Source organism: Centropristis striata, chromosome 11 (genome assembly GCF_030273125.1).
Source record: "Centropristis striata isolate RG_2023a ecotype Rhode Island chromosome 11, C.striata_1.0, whole genome shotgun sequence".
In the NCBI taxonomy this organism is placed as follows: domain Eukaryota; kingdom Metazoa; phylum Chordata; class Actinopteri; order Perciformes; family Serranidae; genus Centropristis; species Centropristis striata.
The window spans coordinates 35,823,849-35,840,688 of record NC_081527.1 but is presented as its reverse complement, the minus strand read 5'-3'; the positions used below and the strand labels follow the sequence as shown (position 1 = coordinate 35,840,688).

Below are 16,840 nucleotides of genomic sequence, written 5' to 3'. Positions count from 1 at the left end.
AGTAAAGCTAAAATCCTCTCAAAATGGAAGCTTTAAGGTTCCTGACAACAATAACTTCAAGTGTTTTAAGTTGACCAGGACGTCTTCTCTTGCTCTGTGTTTAAAACTCTCCTGCTCCACATGTTCCCAAAATATGCAATCTTCAAGTAGCTGAAGTGACAAGATTACAAGACTGTGCACGATCATGCAAGAAGCAGAAGATCCCTAGCTACGCCTAACCTTTCTGGTGCACTGTAAAAAAAAACCCTGTTGTTTTCACGGTAGAAAACCGGCAGCTGTGGTTGCCAGAACTTTACTGTAATAAATACAGTGCAACTTTTTCTAATATAACGGTACAATGACATTAGCACTTTTGATTTCACATTTAAGATTTTTTTTTTTTAAAGATTATATTTTACCATAAAAAAATAAAAAAGTTTTTCCATCAAAAGAAACGCTGTTCTGTCATATGTATATATATGTATATATGTATATATATATATATATATATATATATATATATATTGACAAGAAAATACTTTAGAAATGCAGCATAAATTAAAGATTTTACCATTAAATATTACAGTATATTTTTGTAAGAGATATGGTGTTTAGTACATTTAACAGTCAGAAAAAGTATTTTTACAAAAAAAAATGCAAAAATGACAATGATGGCTTGTGTATATATTACAGTATATTTTTCGCTACAAACACTGTGCCAGTGTATTTTACAGTGGAGTTATGAATTTTTCACCTCAAAAAATGTATAAAACACTGTTTTGGCTTATATATACATTTACGGTGTTTCATTGTTACTGAAACTGAATTAACCCATTTATCATTTTACGGTCTTTTTACTGTCATGGTTTAGCAGTTTTTCACCGTAAAATCTACAGACATTTTTTACAGTGTGGAAGTATGCACTGCTTGTGATTTTTTTTGTCACTATGGACACCCTGGTCATAATACTGCAAATGTAAGGGCTTCTATTAGTTGGCTACAGTCCAACAATAACCATTGTGTTACCTAGTGACTTAACAGACATTTATTTAAATTAAATTATTAACTTATTACTTTAGACTGTTAGTGCTGCTGAAATGAATCATCTCCTTGCGGGCCAGAAGACAAATGCAAATGTTCAGCATCAGCCAAAGATTTAGCAGCATTTGGCTTGAGCTTGGCATCACCCCCCCCTCTGATTAAAGCAACGTCTTAATAAATGACAGTAAAATATGTCACTGTCTCTGTGGACAAATGAACTGTTTCCTCCATGGAAGGTGAGAGTGCTTTTAGCTGCCCTGTGCTGAGTATGTTTTTCTTTAAAAATCTAGGCTGTGGCTTTTAAATGAATGAACAGGCTGAGTCCAGTCAAGTGGAAAATCACTTTCTCCTTGTCACCACCCTACTCCGGAAAAAAAAAAGGGCCCTGCGTTCTGAGGGGAGACTATGGCAGAGAACAACAGTCCTGTAATTTGAGATAGCATGGAGAAGCAGCAGAGAAGAAGCATGTGTTCCTGCAGTGTGACTTTGCAGAGAAGAAGGGAAAGAAAAGGAGACAATAGTCAAATGGGATTTCCACAATCTCACACCAAACACCCCATAAATTATAAATCTCTGTAAACGCTTGCTACACAAACACGTTGTGGAAAAAAAAAGCAGCGTCTCCAAATCGGCTTGCCATAACTCCTTGTCTATTTTGCATACAATCAAAAGCTTGTTAGCGCGCACTAGTTGCATTTTAGTATCCTCTTACAAATGCTCACTTCTCGCCACCTGCGGCATTTGTAACGCTCTCCGGAGCCATCAAGGTTAATTGGAATCAGGCGTTAAAAGACGTTCAATATTCTAAAAGTGACAACAAATTATGTTAATGGTGGTTTGAAGTCCTTGTTATCAAGGTGGAATCAATCTTGCCCACGTCCCTTGAGGTCAGCAGCCATACATAGCAATTAGCACCGTGTGTGTGTGTGTGTGTGTGTGTGTGTGTGTGTGTGTGTGTGTGTGTTTGTGTGTGTGTATGAAGAATGTTAAATGTCAGAAACAAGATTATCCTCCTCACAGAAAGCAAGCTGAGGGCCTACTTCAATCCTTGCGAACTTAATAATCAAGTTCCCATTAATCAGAGTCCATATTAAATGAATGCAGGATGCAGAATGATGCCTGATTGTATACAGAGCCCTATGTGCTCAAAAGGAATATCGACCGTATGCAAATTACACCCGTGTAAGATAATGAGCTGGACATGCCTGTCGATGCCTGACACAGGATTGCATCCATAATAATTAACAAATAATACACTTTTTTTTTTCTTTAAAGCTAAAGCAGCCTGCCAGCAGCAAACCTGAGGGCTGTTTTCTCTGTGGCGTCTGGTTCATCTGCTGCAGGAAGATCGTCAGCCAGGATCTCTTCAGGACTCCGTGGGTCATTCAGGAGGGGCTTCTGCTCTTTGCCTTTGATCCCCATCCCCGCTGTGATGGCGTTCCACAAAGCACTCTGGGACTTTGAGCCTGCAAAAAAGAAAGAAAGAAAGAAAACAAACAAACAATAAAGGCCTTGACATTAAACTTCTGAGATATAGTGCCAGATTTCATTTGTTTACCAAGTGATAGTTTGTATAGATTATTTAACAAAAACTGAATCTCCACTGAATGGCTGTAAAAGTGCATCAGAGAGTTGTATGCCTTTGCAATGCTGCCCCCATGTGGGCGTATGATGTTAGTGCTAGTTTATACTGAACAATAATGGAATTACCCACCACATGAACTAAATTCTGCTACATCAGTGTCTACTTTTAAAAGTGGAATTAAATATCAGTTTTCACAAGCTTTTATTTGCATTTAAAGTTTAGCGGGTAAAGGTTTTATTTTTTTTTTGAATTAGTATAATTAATATTCCCTTTTTAAAATATTTATACTTTCTTAATTCATTCGCTATTCACCTTCTAATATGTTTTTATGTCATTTTTGATATTTCTATGTACATAATAGCTTTTTAACTTTACATTTTCTCATCTTATATATTTTTGTCAAATATGATATTTTCCTATTTTTGTTTTTCTTTTATTCTAAAGCACATTCACACTGTGGCTGTCGTATGAAATATGCTATAGAAATAAATTTGACTTTTTACACAATAGACAAAGTAGAAAACTATTTATACAGTCATTATATCAGGGTTGTTTTTGTTTTGGAATTTCAATTCAAGTCAGGAATTACAGACTTTCAGGTGTCGTGTAAAGTAAATGTGTTATATTCCCTATTTTACTTTTTAAGACAGTATGGAGCACCACCTGGAATATACAGAAAAGGTGATAATTTGATAGAAAATACAGCAAAAAAGAGCAAAATTATTTCTGAAAAATCTTGTTCATGAGATTTTAATTTATTTTTTTTCTGCTTTTCTGCTTTCTGCTATTTGGTAACTTCAGGTAATATTTTGAGAAAAAAGTAGCAAATTTACTAGATTAAAGTGGCAAATCTACAAGAAAAAAAGTTGCAGATTTAAGAAATTTAAAGTGGCAAATCTGCGCAAAAAAAGTTGCAGACTACGAGAAAAAAGCAACTTTTTTTCTCACAGAATCACCATTTTAAATCTCATAAATCTGCACATTTTTTGCTCGTAGATTTGACACTTTAACCTCGTAAACTTTTTTCTCAAAATATTATTTTCGTATGTTTTTTTTTACACATTCTGGCAGTATGTAATACCCTCTAATATTCTCGAGGGTTGAAATTTTGAATTTGCTAGTATTTCAATGAGTGCCCTATTAAGGGTTAAAAGATGAAAGATGAAAAAAAGACACAAAATGACCAAAAAAAGAAACAAAATGATAAAAACAGACACAAACTGACCACAAAATTACCAAAAAAAGAAACAAAATGATAAAAACAGACACAAATTGACCACAAAATTACCAAAAAAAGACACAAAATGACCAAAAGAGACAAATTGACAAAAAAGACACAAAATGACCAAAAAAAAAGACACAAAACGACCCAAAAAAGGAAACAAAATGACCAAAAAAGACACAAATTAACCACAAAATGACCAAAAGAGACACAAAATGACCAAAAAAAGACACAAAATTACAAGACAAAAGACATTAAATGACCAAAAAGACTAAAACACATTAACACATGAACACTTTAACACAGTGGAGACAGAGCTGACTTCCAAAATGATTTGGCGACCCCCAGAAATCATCTCGCAACCCCAATTGGGGTCGGGACCCCAAGGTTGAGAACCACTGCACTAGACCACCGTGTAGCCCCAGGTCTCACAAGCAGTGTAATGAATTGAAATTTTAAAAAAAATTCTATAACTAGTAGAGTGAACACTTACGTGCGAAGCTGGCCTGTGGTCTGTTGGAGCTCTCCCCATCTTCATTTGCCACTGGAGAAGAAAAAATAGATAGAAAAGGACCAATTAATGTCATATGGGTTATACTGTTTCAGAACATCAAACACTCAAGTGGTTATTAATTACTTTTGTTCTGTTTTTCGTTTCAACTATTAAGAAAGACTAATAGCACAAACCTATATATATACAACAAGCTGCACAATTAATTTTAATGAGCCACATCCTGCCCTCAAGGGCTTTGCCGCACTTTTCTTTTTATGTTTTATGTTTCTATGTGTATATTATTATGCATTTTTGCTCACGGATATTAAATAAAATGGATGGGGAATCTTAGCAATTGTCATTTACTGTTCCATTAAACCCCAGAACTGTCTTAAAGTGTGATTAAGTAATTGTAAAAGTATATTTGTTGCCATTAGTCCGGAGACTGCAGCCCTGCTGGAGACCAGAGCCCTAAACACTAAACTAAACACTGCACACAGCAGTAGAGTTCACAGATACAGTGAAAGCACTGTTAAGGGCAAAAACAACTAATTGATGACTAATATGAGCGCAGAAAGACTATATTAATTTAACAGGTCACAAGTACAGTATGACAGTATTATATTATATTGTATTAACAGTGATGCATGCTTTCACTGCTGTGGTCAATGTTAGTGATTTGTGACATTTTCACATTATATTGGAAGCTAAAGACGCAGTTCCCATATCAGCCACCAGATGCTGGCTCTATGAAACTCATGAAGAAAGTCAGCACAGAAACTTCCCTCGAACAGAATGTCAATAACTGCTATCCATAAAAAGAAACTCTGAAGGTTAACTTGTGTCATTGTGGTAATTAATAATTAATACTATTAGAAACTACTGTATCACTGTAGCAAGATTAAAACTGAAAGATAAGTTCAGTTAAAGGTATATACATATATGATCAAAGAGTTTAAGTCACTATTGAAGCTCAAATAATTTGGAAATAATGTGCTCCGATTAGTATCTTTTGCAACAGTGTCATTTATTTAAAGCTAATCATTACATTCATTCTTCTTTTCTGGCCTATGGAAGTTTCTACTATTAACCCATTGACGCCTAAAACTGCCTATAAAACCTCTGGGCGATTTTAAAATAACCCCCTAAAACCTGAAGTTTTCCTGGAAATTCAACATAAGTGTCAACGCTTCTAATAAATAATAGATTTTTGAGCCTCTGTAGCAGATAGAAATTAAATTCAAAAAGTATTTGAGAGCTTATACAAATACTGCAAAATGACGTATCCGCTTTCCAGGCTTCAATGGGTTAAAGCTGAAGGCACTGACAGTCAATTCTGCAGTTTTTCCTGGACTTAAAAGTGGGAGACTCTTCAAGAGGTCACAGGTTTTCCAGTTTTAACAAGGAATGGTTCTTTGCGAAGGCCTTTCAGTCCTGATCAGTTAATTATATTTCAGAGTTTCCCCATGTAATTGGCTGTACTCACAATACCCACATACCCATCATAGTAAAATAAGGTGACTTTGAGAAAAGGAAGCCATTCTCAGCAGTAATAGACAGGTAAAGACAGAGCCGGTCCTTAACTTCTTCACAATACACTGACACTAATTACTACGACTCTTCTGTCATGGAGCTCTCATCGTTGCTGCTGTTGAAGCCAAGTGCTCAAACTAAAATTCACAGATTGCTTTAAATCAAAGGAACAGCTGTACTAGAGGTAAAATTTTATAAGGACATTTTTAAGGACTCTTAAAAGCCTTTACAGCGCTAGATTTCAGGAGTTTGATAGTTTCCCAGTGGGGAACAGGGAGCACTGTTAATGACCTTGCTGGGACACTGACTCTGACCCTCAGCCCGGCCCACAGGAGGACACATCTGCATGCTCAAAGCTTAGTTTCTCAACCTGTGGATGTTCAGGCATATCCCAGATGGCTGGTGTGACATTAATCGGGCCTTCCTTGACCATGAGAGTGACGTCAACCCTGAAGATCATAAGAAAGAAAGTACTCTTCCCCTGTAAACCCACAGACCTCTGAGGTAAAATGTGTCTGAGTCATTATGTCCTAAAAAATCATTTCCTAATTGGCCCACCACAAACTCACAGCTGTCTTCAAATAGAGACAGATTCATTTAATTGCATTCATTCTAGGTCTTCTTTACTCCCAGAAATACTGTGACAAAATGCTTTAATATCCTCTGACTCTAATTATCATCTCCACTCTCCCACCACCGCCTTAATTTCGTGTTCCAGTATGTGTATTTCTCGGTTTGTTCTCATGATCTTGAGTCTATTATGTTCCATGTGGTGATTCTTCCATTTGTGTTCATGAATGAACCTTTACAGAAAGCACAGGAGCTGATAAGAATGACCTTCAGCGAGGCTTGAGGTTCTTCTATAGTCCCTTTCTGTATCATCTCTGTCTGCAGTTCTACATTTATAATTTTAGTGTTACAATGAACATCTTATTGTGTTGGATTCTGTTTTGGATGTGGGTTGATCATTGATAGCCATGCTCTGTGAAAGGGCGTGCAACTTTTAATGCGGTATAAAAGACTTTTGCAATATTAAAGATGCATGTGCATGTTTGTAGACCTCATTAAATCTCTCCCATTGGCGGAGCATATTGGCTCTTTATCATCTTCCTGTGATAAATACAAGCAATATTGTTTGATTTAGGCTTTATAACAATAATCAGATTGTCCAGAGATCTGTTATGTAAGTAAATTAAAAAATATCGAGATTAGATGGCAAAGTTAATGTCCAAGATTTGTCAAAAGCAAAAATACTGGCAAAAAAATACTTTTTCTGTTGGCCTGATGAGGATGTTTCGACTGAGGGTAAATTCTTACAACACCACTTTTTTTTTATTTAGCAAGAGGGGAGTTTCGACTCCCGACTGTATTTTGAATTGCAGCCAAGCATGCTTTAGGCCTAACAGATGACAGATGAATAACTAAATGTACCAGAGTATTTGCCATCCCCATGTTTTAGAAACTCTCTGGGCAAATGTTGACAGAGTGGACTACGCTTTAAATCCCTAAAATGATAATCTCAACAGGAAAAATGCAATGTCTTTTCCATAGAAACATCACATTTTCCAAAAGGTATCTCTGTAGTAGGGGTGGGCAATATGGCCCTAAAAGAATATCACAATATTTCAGGCTATTTTTGCGATAATGATATTCTTGACGATATTACGAAATACTTAACATATTTACACAGACTAAAAAAAAACATACTTTCTATATCTTTTTTTTTTAGTCTGTATAAATAAATAAAAATCTAAAATGTAGTGTGAAGTGCAAATCTCAACAGTTGCCAAATAAATAAAAATTGTATGAGAAAATAATAAAAATAACCATTTAGGGGTTCTAGGGGCATATTTTAATGACATTTTGTAAAGGAAAATAAAGGTTCTTGTATGTTTTATTTAAAGCATCTTATTTTGACAGTCTTCTTGTAAGTTCTATGGTGGATTCTGTTAGCACACTGTGCTCTTATTTTGAAAGCTGCATGTGTTTAGCAACAGAGAGTAAGTAGCTTTTTGTGATTAAAACAACTTTAATTGTTAGCTAATGTTAACCTTATGCCACTACATCAAGAAGTAGGAATGTTGCCAATATCATGATATGCATATTTTTTAACCATGAAAAAATATAGCGATGTTATCGTGAACGATACAATATGGCACACCCCTACTCTGTAGTCTGTTAACACATTCATTAATATTTGTTGCCCCTCTGGAGTAAAGTCAGAAGCTCTGCTCTTTTTTTTCAAATGGAAAATCATTTCATGAGCACTCAACTGACAACATTTTTTCACGCATTCAGTGGATGAGCTTTAACCAGAATGAACCTGCTCAGATTTGATGGAACAAATTCTCGCCTGGGAAGCAAAAACTCAACATCAACTCAGAGGTTAGGATTCAAGGTTTGTTATGAGTTTAAAATATTTTTTTAGGACTTACAAAATGAGGCTTTTGGTTGGATTTTGGGGAATGTAGAATTCAGCAACAACACAAAAATGTTTTGAACACAGAAAAACAGCACCATGTTCTCACCATGGAAACAGACATAAGTTTCTTTTCATGTGAACAAAATCTGTGACTGAATCTGAACTCCACCCCTTTCTGCTTTTCACTGCGTTTAGCTCCACAAACAAGCCAGATAGGGCAAAAGGAGTTGCGAGGGAGTTATCATTATAAACTTTGATGTAACTACCCAGTCCAAGGTTAAACAAACTCTTACTCTGCCCTGCATGGCATTAGTACTAATTCATTTAATATTAATTAATCAAATGTCACAGCAATCACTTTTAAACTCAATATTTTTACAATCTCAACATGCATAATATATGGAGGAGAGGAGCATGAGAGAGAACAAAACTGTCATATTTTCATCCTAGTTATTATATCTGATTTATCTTTCAGATTTACTTTAATATATATATTTGACACATTTTACTTGCTGACATGCTTGGATGACAAAGAAAGACAGTTTTAAAATGTGGTACACTTAATCGACAGACTTACTACTATTTGGTGCTGTACGTTTCAAATATAGAATATGAATGAATGAATGCTTTATTTCGGTTACAAAAAACAACAACAACAACAACAACAAAAAACAAAAAGAAAAAAACAAAACAAAGACAAAATAAAATCATGTTTTTTACAAAAGAATCCATCAGACAGCAACCGAAAAAGGAATAGGCTGAAGCCCCAAGGCTTATTTTTGCCTTTCCTGTAATATAAATTTTATATGGCAACTCTAGAGAATTTCATAATGAAATAGGTTGGAGCTCATTTAAAAATGATTTCAAATTTGTATTATTTAATATAATTTAATGTTTCACCCTTTACTCTTGATACATATCCCTGCTTCATTTCAAGTTTTTGAACTCAAGTCCACCACTGCTGTTTGAACGCTGTTCTCATGGACATTTTGTAGTTACAAAAATATAACGCACTGTAATTTGTACCTATCTCAATTACATTTTTTTGAAGAAGCAACATAATGTTAAAAGCCACATAGCTCCACTATCAGGAAGGGAGGGAGGAAAGGTGTACAGCCCAAACAAACGTGATGTTGTTGTTGTTTTTCTCTTCTACTGTGTATTTTTCTACCCACTAACTCCAGTGACTATAACTAATACGACCTAGTTAACACCACTTACTGGCATAACAGGGACATTACAATACTAGGAAGCCAGGTCTGGTTTTGTCCTCTAAAGTTAAAATCATTTTTTTATTTAGACTGATCTCATACATGGCCTCTATGGAATCAAACTGACAGAAATCCATGGTAGCTACAGAGAACTTAAATCCCTGCATTTATAAGAATATGTTGTTGCACAAGGTTGACTATTGAAAGAGAAGAGTGGACTGTAGATCTGCAGCTGGCAACCTGCAGACTGCAACAGTAGTGAGTGTCTGGTCTATTTCCTCTGTTAGAGCAAACATCCAAGAGATTGAACCATGCATGTTTGGTGAGGAGTCTGTTGTGCATCATAATCAGCAACGAACAGACGTATCAGCTTATAAGCTTGTAACTGGCAGTGCCTGACAGCATTACTGGTCCTGAAAAATAAAAAAAACATCTGCTATGATGTTACAGTGTTTCACTCTCTGTCTTGACAAGTGTACTCCGCACTGAAGGTTTCAGGTTTGTTTTACAGCTTTCAAATAGCTTTCAAAGTCATGTGTTTGAATCTCAGACTTAAGGGAAGTGCACAGACATCTCCCCCTTCAGTAGACGAGTGTGACAACACTTTTCTAGTGACAAACTTTGCAGATACAAGTCAGTTAGGTCAAGGTCAGACATTTTAGGGGACAAAAACATAAGAAAAACTCGTTTATAGATGATTTTCCATACAGGGTTATAAAACAGTGATGCATATTAAGGAGAAAATCCACAAGAATGTGTAGTCAATCTATGTTTTACACCTATTATGAGCGCAGAAAGACGTTCAGTAAAAAAACAACAACTATACAACTATGTATGTGGTAACACTTTACAATAACCAACTAAATAATGTTTACAGATGGTTTATAAACCAATTATTAACATTTACAAAGTGCTATACATATTTAATCTTAAAAAAAATGTCAACCAATTTCTTAAAGGTATATGAATCATTTCAAAAATCATTAACATACTTAATATGGTGTTAAAAATGTTAAAATTAGTGCAACTAAAACTATTAATTATAATTGAATTGATTGTTAATGGTAAAGTAACTATAAACTAACATTAATATACCATCTATTTGCCATTTATAAATGATGTAGTTAGTTAAACATTAATAAATTATATATTTACCATTCTAAATGGCCTATATATGGTTTATAAATGATGATTAAACATTAATAAACTATCTGTTTACCATTTATAAATGATGGTTATTGTAAAGTGTTACCATGTATGTATTTAAAATCATCCATTCAAAGATACAGCCATGCCTCTAGTTTGTTTCCCTTATGTACTCCTTCCCTTGTGTCGCCTGTGCTCCCTTGTTTGTTTAGTGTGTGTATACAGTATGTGCTGTGGGTGTGGCGCTCCTTCCCTGACTCTCCTGCCTCCCAGCTCCATGGTTTTTTTTTTAAACAATATGTTTATTGGTTTTCACAGCACACAGTGAAAAACAAACAAACACAAAGAACAATCAAACAAATAAAATAGAATATATAAAAATAAAATAAAATAAAAAGAACCCACACTGGGCTATACTACACTACAACTCGGCTCACAGACACAGAGAAAAAATAAATAAAAAATACATATCGACAGATGATTCAGAAATTATATAGATACAAAAATAAATGACAGTTAAGCACCCCACATGTTCCAGTTCTATGTAAATCCTCGTGTAAATATGGTTGAAATATTCATACCAATGTATAACATAAAAGGGTCCCATATTCTATGAAAGATGTCATCTTTATCACGCAGCATACATGTCAGATAGTCAAGAGATATATATTCTATTATAACCTTATGCCATTGTGTTCTAGAGGGAGCTTTATCTGTTATCCAGTTTAAGAGAATACATTTTCTAGCACAGAAAGTTAACATTTTGTACAATTTCTTCTCATACTTATCAACAATAAAGCCATTTGATATCCCAAGCGCCAGCTCCATGTTGATTACACACACCTGCCTTCCATCAAGCTCATCATCTTGCAGTACATCTACTTAGGCTGTTTCCACACATTAGTCAGACGCTTGTTGCAGCTACTGTGGTCGTTAACGTTCAGGCCTGTCTACTGTTTCCAGAGATTGTTTCTTGTGTTGTAGTTTAAGCCTGGTCTCTCTTTCCTCTGCTCCAGGATCATTACCTGCTTGCCTCCCTGACCTCCAACCCACTTGCCACCTGCTACCTCCAGTACCATTCTCCCTCAGTCATCCACCCTGTTCCAGCTGGTCCAGCAAAACCACACTGCCCTCTTGCCCTCTGCCTCAGCCAGCAACTGCCCTGCTCATTCCACCTCCATCCCCTGCTATAAATCCTTTCCATTCATCTTACTTCTGGGTCTGCGTCTGCATTTGGGTCCACACAGCAAAATGTTAACAAAGAGATCTGCATGGCAAATGATTGTCAGGGGAAAGATCTGTAATTATGTGTCAAGCATCAGCGACATGATTTTAAAAAAACCCCCAAAAAAACAGACAAAAGAGCTTTTCAGTGCAAACATTTGCTCCCAATAGAGCCTATTTTGTTCAAAATTGTGAGAAAAGGACAATTCAGGCATCAACAAAAGAATACACAATCATCTTCTGTCATTTTTATGTAAGTCCAAGTTATAGAAAACTATGAGGGATTAAAGAAAATAGCAATATGTATGCAAGTGTGCAAAATATAATTTAAAAAAACATGCACACTTAAAAAAGATTTTCATAATGAAATAGGTTGGAGCTCATTTAAAAAATATATATAACAAACTAGCAACCCCATGGTTACTGAAAAACGTATGCTAAATGTGATATATATTGCTTATTAAAATTTGTATTATTTAATATAATTTAATGTATCACCCTTTACTCTTGAAACAAATCCCTGCTTCATTTCAAGATTTTGAACTCAAGTCCACCACTGCAATTACATACTGTAATTATGTGTCAAGCATCGACATGATTTAAAAAAAAAAAAAAAAAAACAGACAAAAGAGCTTTTCAGTGCAAACATTTGCTCCCAATAAAGCCTATTTTGTTCAAAATTGTGAGAAAAGGACAATTCAGGCATAAACAAAAGAATACACAATCATCTTATGTCATTTTTCTGCAAGTCCAAGCTATAGAAAACTATGAGGGATTAAAGAAAATAGCAATATGTATGCAAGTGTGCAAAATATAATAATAAAAAAACGTGCACACTTAGAAAACGCGAAAGCCTGATTGCTCCATGTCCCTATACAGATGAGCTGAAAAGTTACAATCCATTTTCTCCACAAAACATAACATAGCTAACAAGCCTAATGCACAACTAAACACCTCAGTTGGACACAGAGGCTGCCAGCTACAGTTGAGGCTCAGAGTTTAATGGAGGAGCGAACACAAGGTGTCCAGCCGGGCAATGAGCTACCAGCGCTGAGGAGTCACGCTTCAGAGGAGGTGATTGGCAAAATGCTGTGCAGACTGAATCGTAGGCCCAGTGAGCAATTGATTGTGACACTTGTAGGTTACCATGACAACTGCCATGCTTGTGGGTAGTATGGCGGTGATATAGGCCACATGTGATCGAGGCAGGGTTTCTAGAGGTAACAGGATGTGTCCATGCGAGCAGAAAATCCAAAGTCTATTTTCAGTGGGATCATAAAATCTTTTAGGGCTGCTTTTAATGCTTTTAAAAAAAAGATTATGGAAATGATTGGAAGGTGTCCCTTTTCCTGTTTTTGTGTCCTCACACCCATAACACGGAAACCTGCCCCTTCTTATCAGTACATTTAAATCATGCAGATAGGTTTAGGTGGGTAGTGTGTGCTTGTGGCCTGCAGTTCAATCTAGGTGAAGCTTGATTCAAAGCCGAGTAAAAATGGAAGCCAATGCCAAAGTGCCCGAAACCTTCATTCTTTCTAGTGGCCAGCAGGGGGCGACTCCACTGGTTGCAAATAAAAGTCTCATTGACCCTACTTCTCATTTAATTTATTACCTCAGTGAACATTTTCCTTATGAGTTTATGGTCTCAATCACTAGTTCAAATCTTTTTCAATACAGCATTATGTCTGTTTTGTAAATTACGATCCCATTTAGAGTAAAATAGAAATGAAGCAGGGTGGGCTTTAGGGCATGGCTCTTTTATGATTGACAGGTCGCTACCACAGCGACCTGTCAATCAGGATATAAGTATAGCGATGTGTATTTATGGCACTGTGTACACTTAAATATCCGTGAGCTGGTATTTGGATACTGTCTGCGATTTCACTGTGTGTTCTCAGTTTTTGAAAGTTAATTATAACATTTTGGTCGCCTAAAATGTCTTGTAAAGTTGTAAAGTAATGTTTTAAGCCCATTTTTTCCAAGCACAAAGGCAGAACTAGCAGGATGAAAAACACCTTCTTCCCCTGGGCTGTGAGAATCTCAACACCCAAACAGGACAAATTAATTAAAATGTGCAATAAAACGGACATGTGCAACACAATTAATATGTGCAAGACATACTATCTACCTTATCTATAATTTTGTAGTATTTTCAGAAGTCATTTATTTGTCTTTATACTTACTTATTACATCACGTCCTTGTTCTTGTTTCTGTCCTTGTTTTAGTTTGGTATTTTTAAATGTTTTACTCATGTTGTTTTGTGTTATGGTTGTCTTAACTATGCACCTTATGCAGTGGCACTTTCAATTTCGTTGTATGGTTGCCTATATAATGACAATAAAGGCTATTTGATTTGATTTGATTTGATTTGATTTGCTAAACCTTGCTAACTATCTAGCACTATTTCTAACTGAAAATTTAGCATTTGCTATGCTAAAGCTACACGGCCCTGTCAGACTGGTAACATGTGTAACCTCCCCAATTCGGTCCTCTCATCTAAATATGGTCACCTCTGGCTCCAAAAAGCCAACATGGTGACGGCCAAAATGTCAAACTTGAGGCTTCAAACCAGTCGTCCACAAAACAATGTGTAACATGACAATGGAGACGTTAGTTCTGGTTGTCTTAGGTTTACTTTTAAGTACATGACCTGGCCGAATGTGTACAGTACAGTAGTGTGAATGGCACAAATAAAGTTGTTGTGGTGAATATGTCAGTAAACAGCTGCTTGTTTACACATTTATTAGGAGTCCTGTTTCAGTTCCAACATTCAGTCATTCCTTTAAGCTGTTTCTGTCTCCACCAAGTCCTGAGGGAAATGTATGGCTCTTTATAAGTTAAAAAGTGCTCCAGTATCTTCACCATTACATAACTTTATGTTCACTGCTGTTTGGGCTAGGTGGGTTGTGTGGGTAGCGTGGGTTTATAAGAGCTGGTTTGCTACATTTTGGAAATAAAGTTGAGCAGTGAGACTGAACTAAAACAGTAAATCTGGAAGCTGTAAAACCAAAACAATGAGCTGAAAGATACTAAAGCACTCTGAAAGGCTGAGGAGAGGGAACCAATGTGAGTGATAACCCCAACTGGATTTTCACAATAAAACTAGTCATCTGGTCTGATTACTGCAGCTTCAACAAATTTTACAAAATGAGTAGAAAGATATAAGAAAAACTGTAACTATTGATATATTGCCAGTCATACTGCACCCTGAATGAGTAAAAAGTTATTCACTATTGAAGTTGACACATCCATCTTACAAGCTTGTGGGATATGTGCATCAGTGAGTTGTTTACAGTCAGCTGTGCTGTGACAACACTGATAGGGGTGCAGCAATAGTTTTCTTCCTTATGTGATTCAGTGTTATATTACCTTTAAAAGACTAAGTCCAAAAGCAAAATGCACGCGCTATTTGTATTAATACTTTGAATTTGTCAGTGACTTAAAAATGTGTTCTCTTTTATTAACAAAAGGGAGCTTAGAGGTAAAAGTTTAAGCAAACTTTTTTTTTTAATCCTACTATGCTTACCAAACAAGACTGAGAAAGACTAACGCAGCACATTTTGTTTTTGTCATCATCACACTTGTGACATTAGTGCTGATGTGTACACAACAAAGAAACAGGGCTATTAAAAACAACTTATTACAAACTACCAACAGATGAGAGAACACAGTTTCTCTACATAGCACAGAGCACATTCACGTTGCTTTATTTTCGAAACTGTTTCAACACTCACTCCTCTGAGAGTTTTCACAAGAGAACCAAAAAAAAACCCAAGGCAAGTGGCACATAAGTTCATCAACACTCTGGTTGTCAAGACAATAGAATGAATTCCTGGTGACGTCAGCAGCGCACAGCTTTAGTCTGAAGCTCCCTTGTTTCCATGGTGTAGTTGCATTACAGAGGCAAGCATCAACTTCAGTAGAATGGACTAACATGGCGAGTTGTGCAGAGAGGCTGAAATGTGATGTGTTTAACGATGCTGCTGCTGTGTTGGAGACTAACGCCTCATTGCTCTGCCTCACACACGCACATGTATTCTGCTTCTTTCACACACACTTGCATGCATCTTGCTCGCATGCAAACACACTTAACCTTTCCTCCCGCTCAGCTTACCCTACAATTTCTTACCTATAGTGATGTTGAAGCCATCAATGCTGAAGGTGGCACTCCGACCCTTCCTAAATCGATGCTTCTTAGAGTTCGCCTCCATCGCTTTGGCACCCTCCGGTCACCCTGGCACCTTTTAATCTCTTTTTAATGCCTCTTGTCAGTTGTCTTTTTCAGTTTCGTTTGGGTAACTCTCCTCCCGGTGGGAAAAAAAAAGGTAGTCCTCCGACTCACGCTGGAGGAGAACTGTCAGAGACTCGCCACTTCTCGTTAAAGATGCCGAGCTGGAGAATTTCTCTCAAGTCCTCCTCCACCCCCTTGTCTTTGTTGTACATATGTTTTTTCTTCCTCTCTCCGTTTCTCACACCTCAACAAGCTCATTTCAAGGAGCTTATGGCTCTTGATTTGTTTTTCTTCTCTCGATCTCCCTCCACCCCTCCCTCCACGCTTTCTCTCCTCGTCTCTCTTCCCCAAGAGGTACAGTAGGTGTGAGTGGTGGGTGGCGGTGGTAGTGGTGGTGGAGGTTGGGAGGAGAGGACATCTCTAGAGGTCTTTAAATGAACGTGACTCCTCCTACTGTCAAGAATTTATAGCAAAAGCATTTGGAGCTCAAAGTTGGTATGACACAGGCCTATTTTAGTCTCTTCCCGTTTTGCTCACACACACTCAAACATGCAAAAATTGACTCTAAAATCGTGTTGCACACGCCTAAGTGCATGAGTACTGAGAGGAAAGGTAGAAAGAAAGATAGCGACAGTGATTATGTGTATTGACTCAAAACTAGTCATTAAATCAATGCCACTGCTTTTCATTTTGCAGGAGTTACACATCAGGCTCAGAGACCATTAACAGTGTACATACTGTTCTTTTGAAAG

The 16,840-nt window shown here is 36.6% G+C and overlaps 1 protein-coding gene across 1 annotated transcript in view; it reads right to left on the bottom strand.

Annotated features, from left to right (window-relative positions):
* Positions 1–16,840, bottom strand: part of pde1cb (phosphodiesterase 1C, calmodulin-dependent b) — a 141,335-nt gene that overhangs the window by 109,369 nt on the left and 15,126 nt on the right. Inside the window, exons 2-3 of the mRNA XM_059344284.1 lie at positions 4,321–4,371; positions 2,321–2,486 (exon numbers count right to left, since the gene is read on the bottom strand). Coding sequence (XP_059200267.1) covers positions 2,321–2,486; positions 4,321–4,371 — 217 coding nt within the window. The remainder of the gene's footprint in view (positions 1–2,320; positions 2,487–4,320; positions 4,372–16,840) is intronic.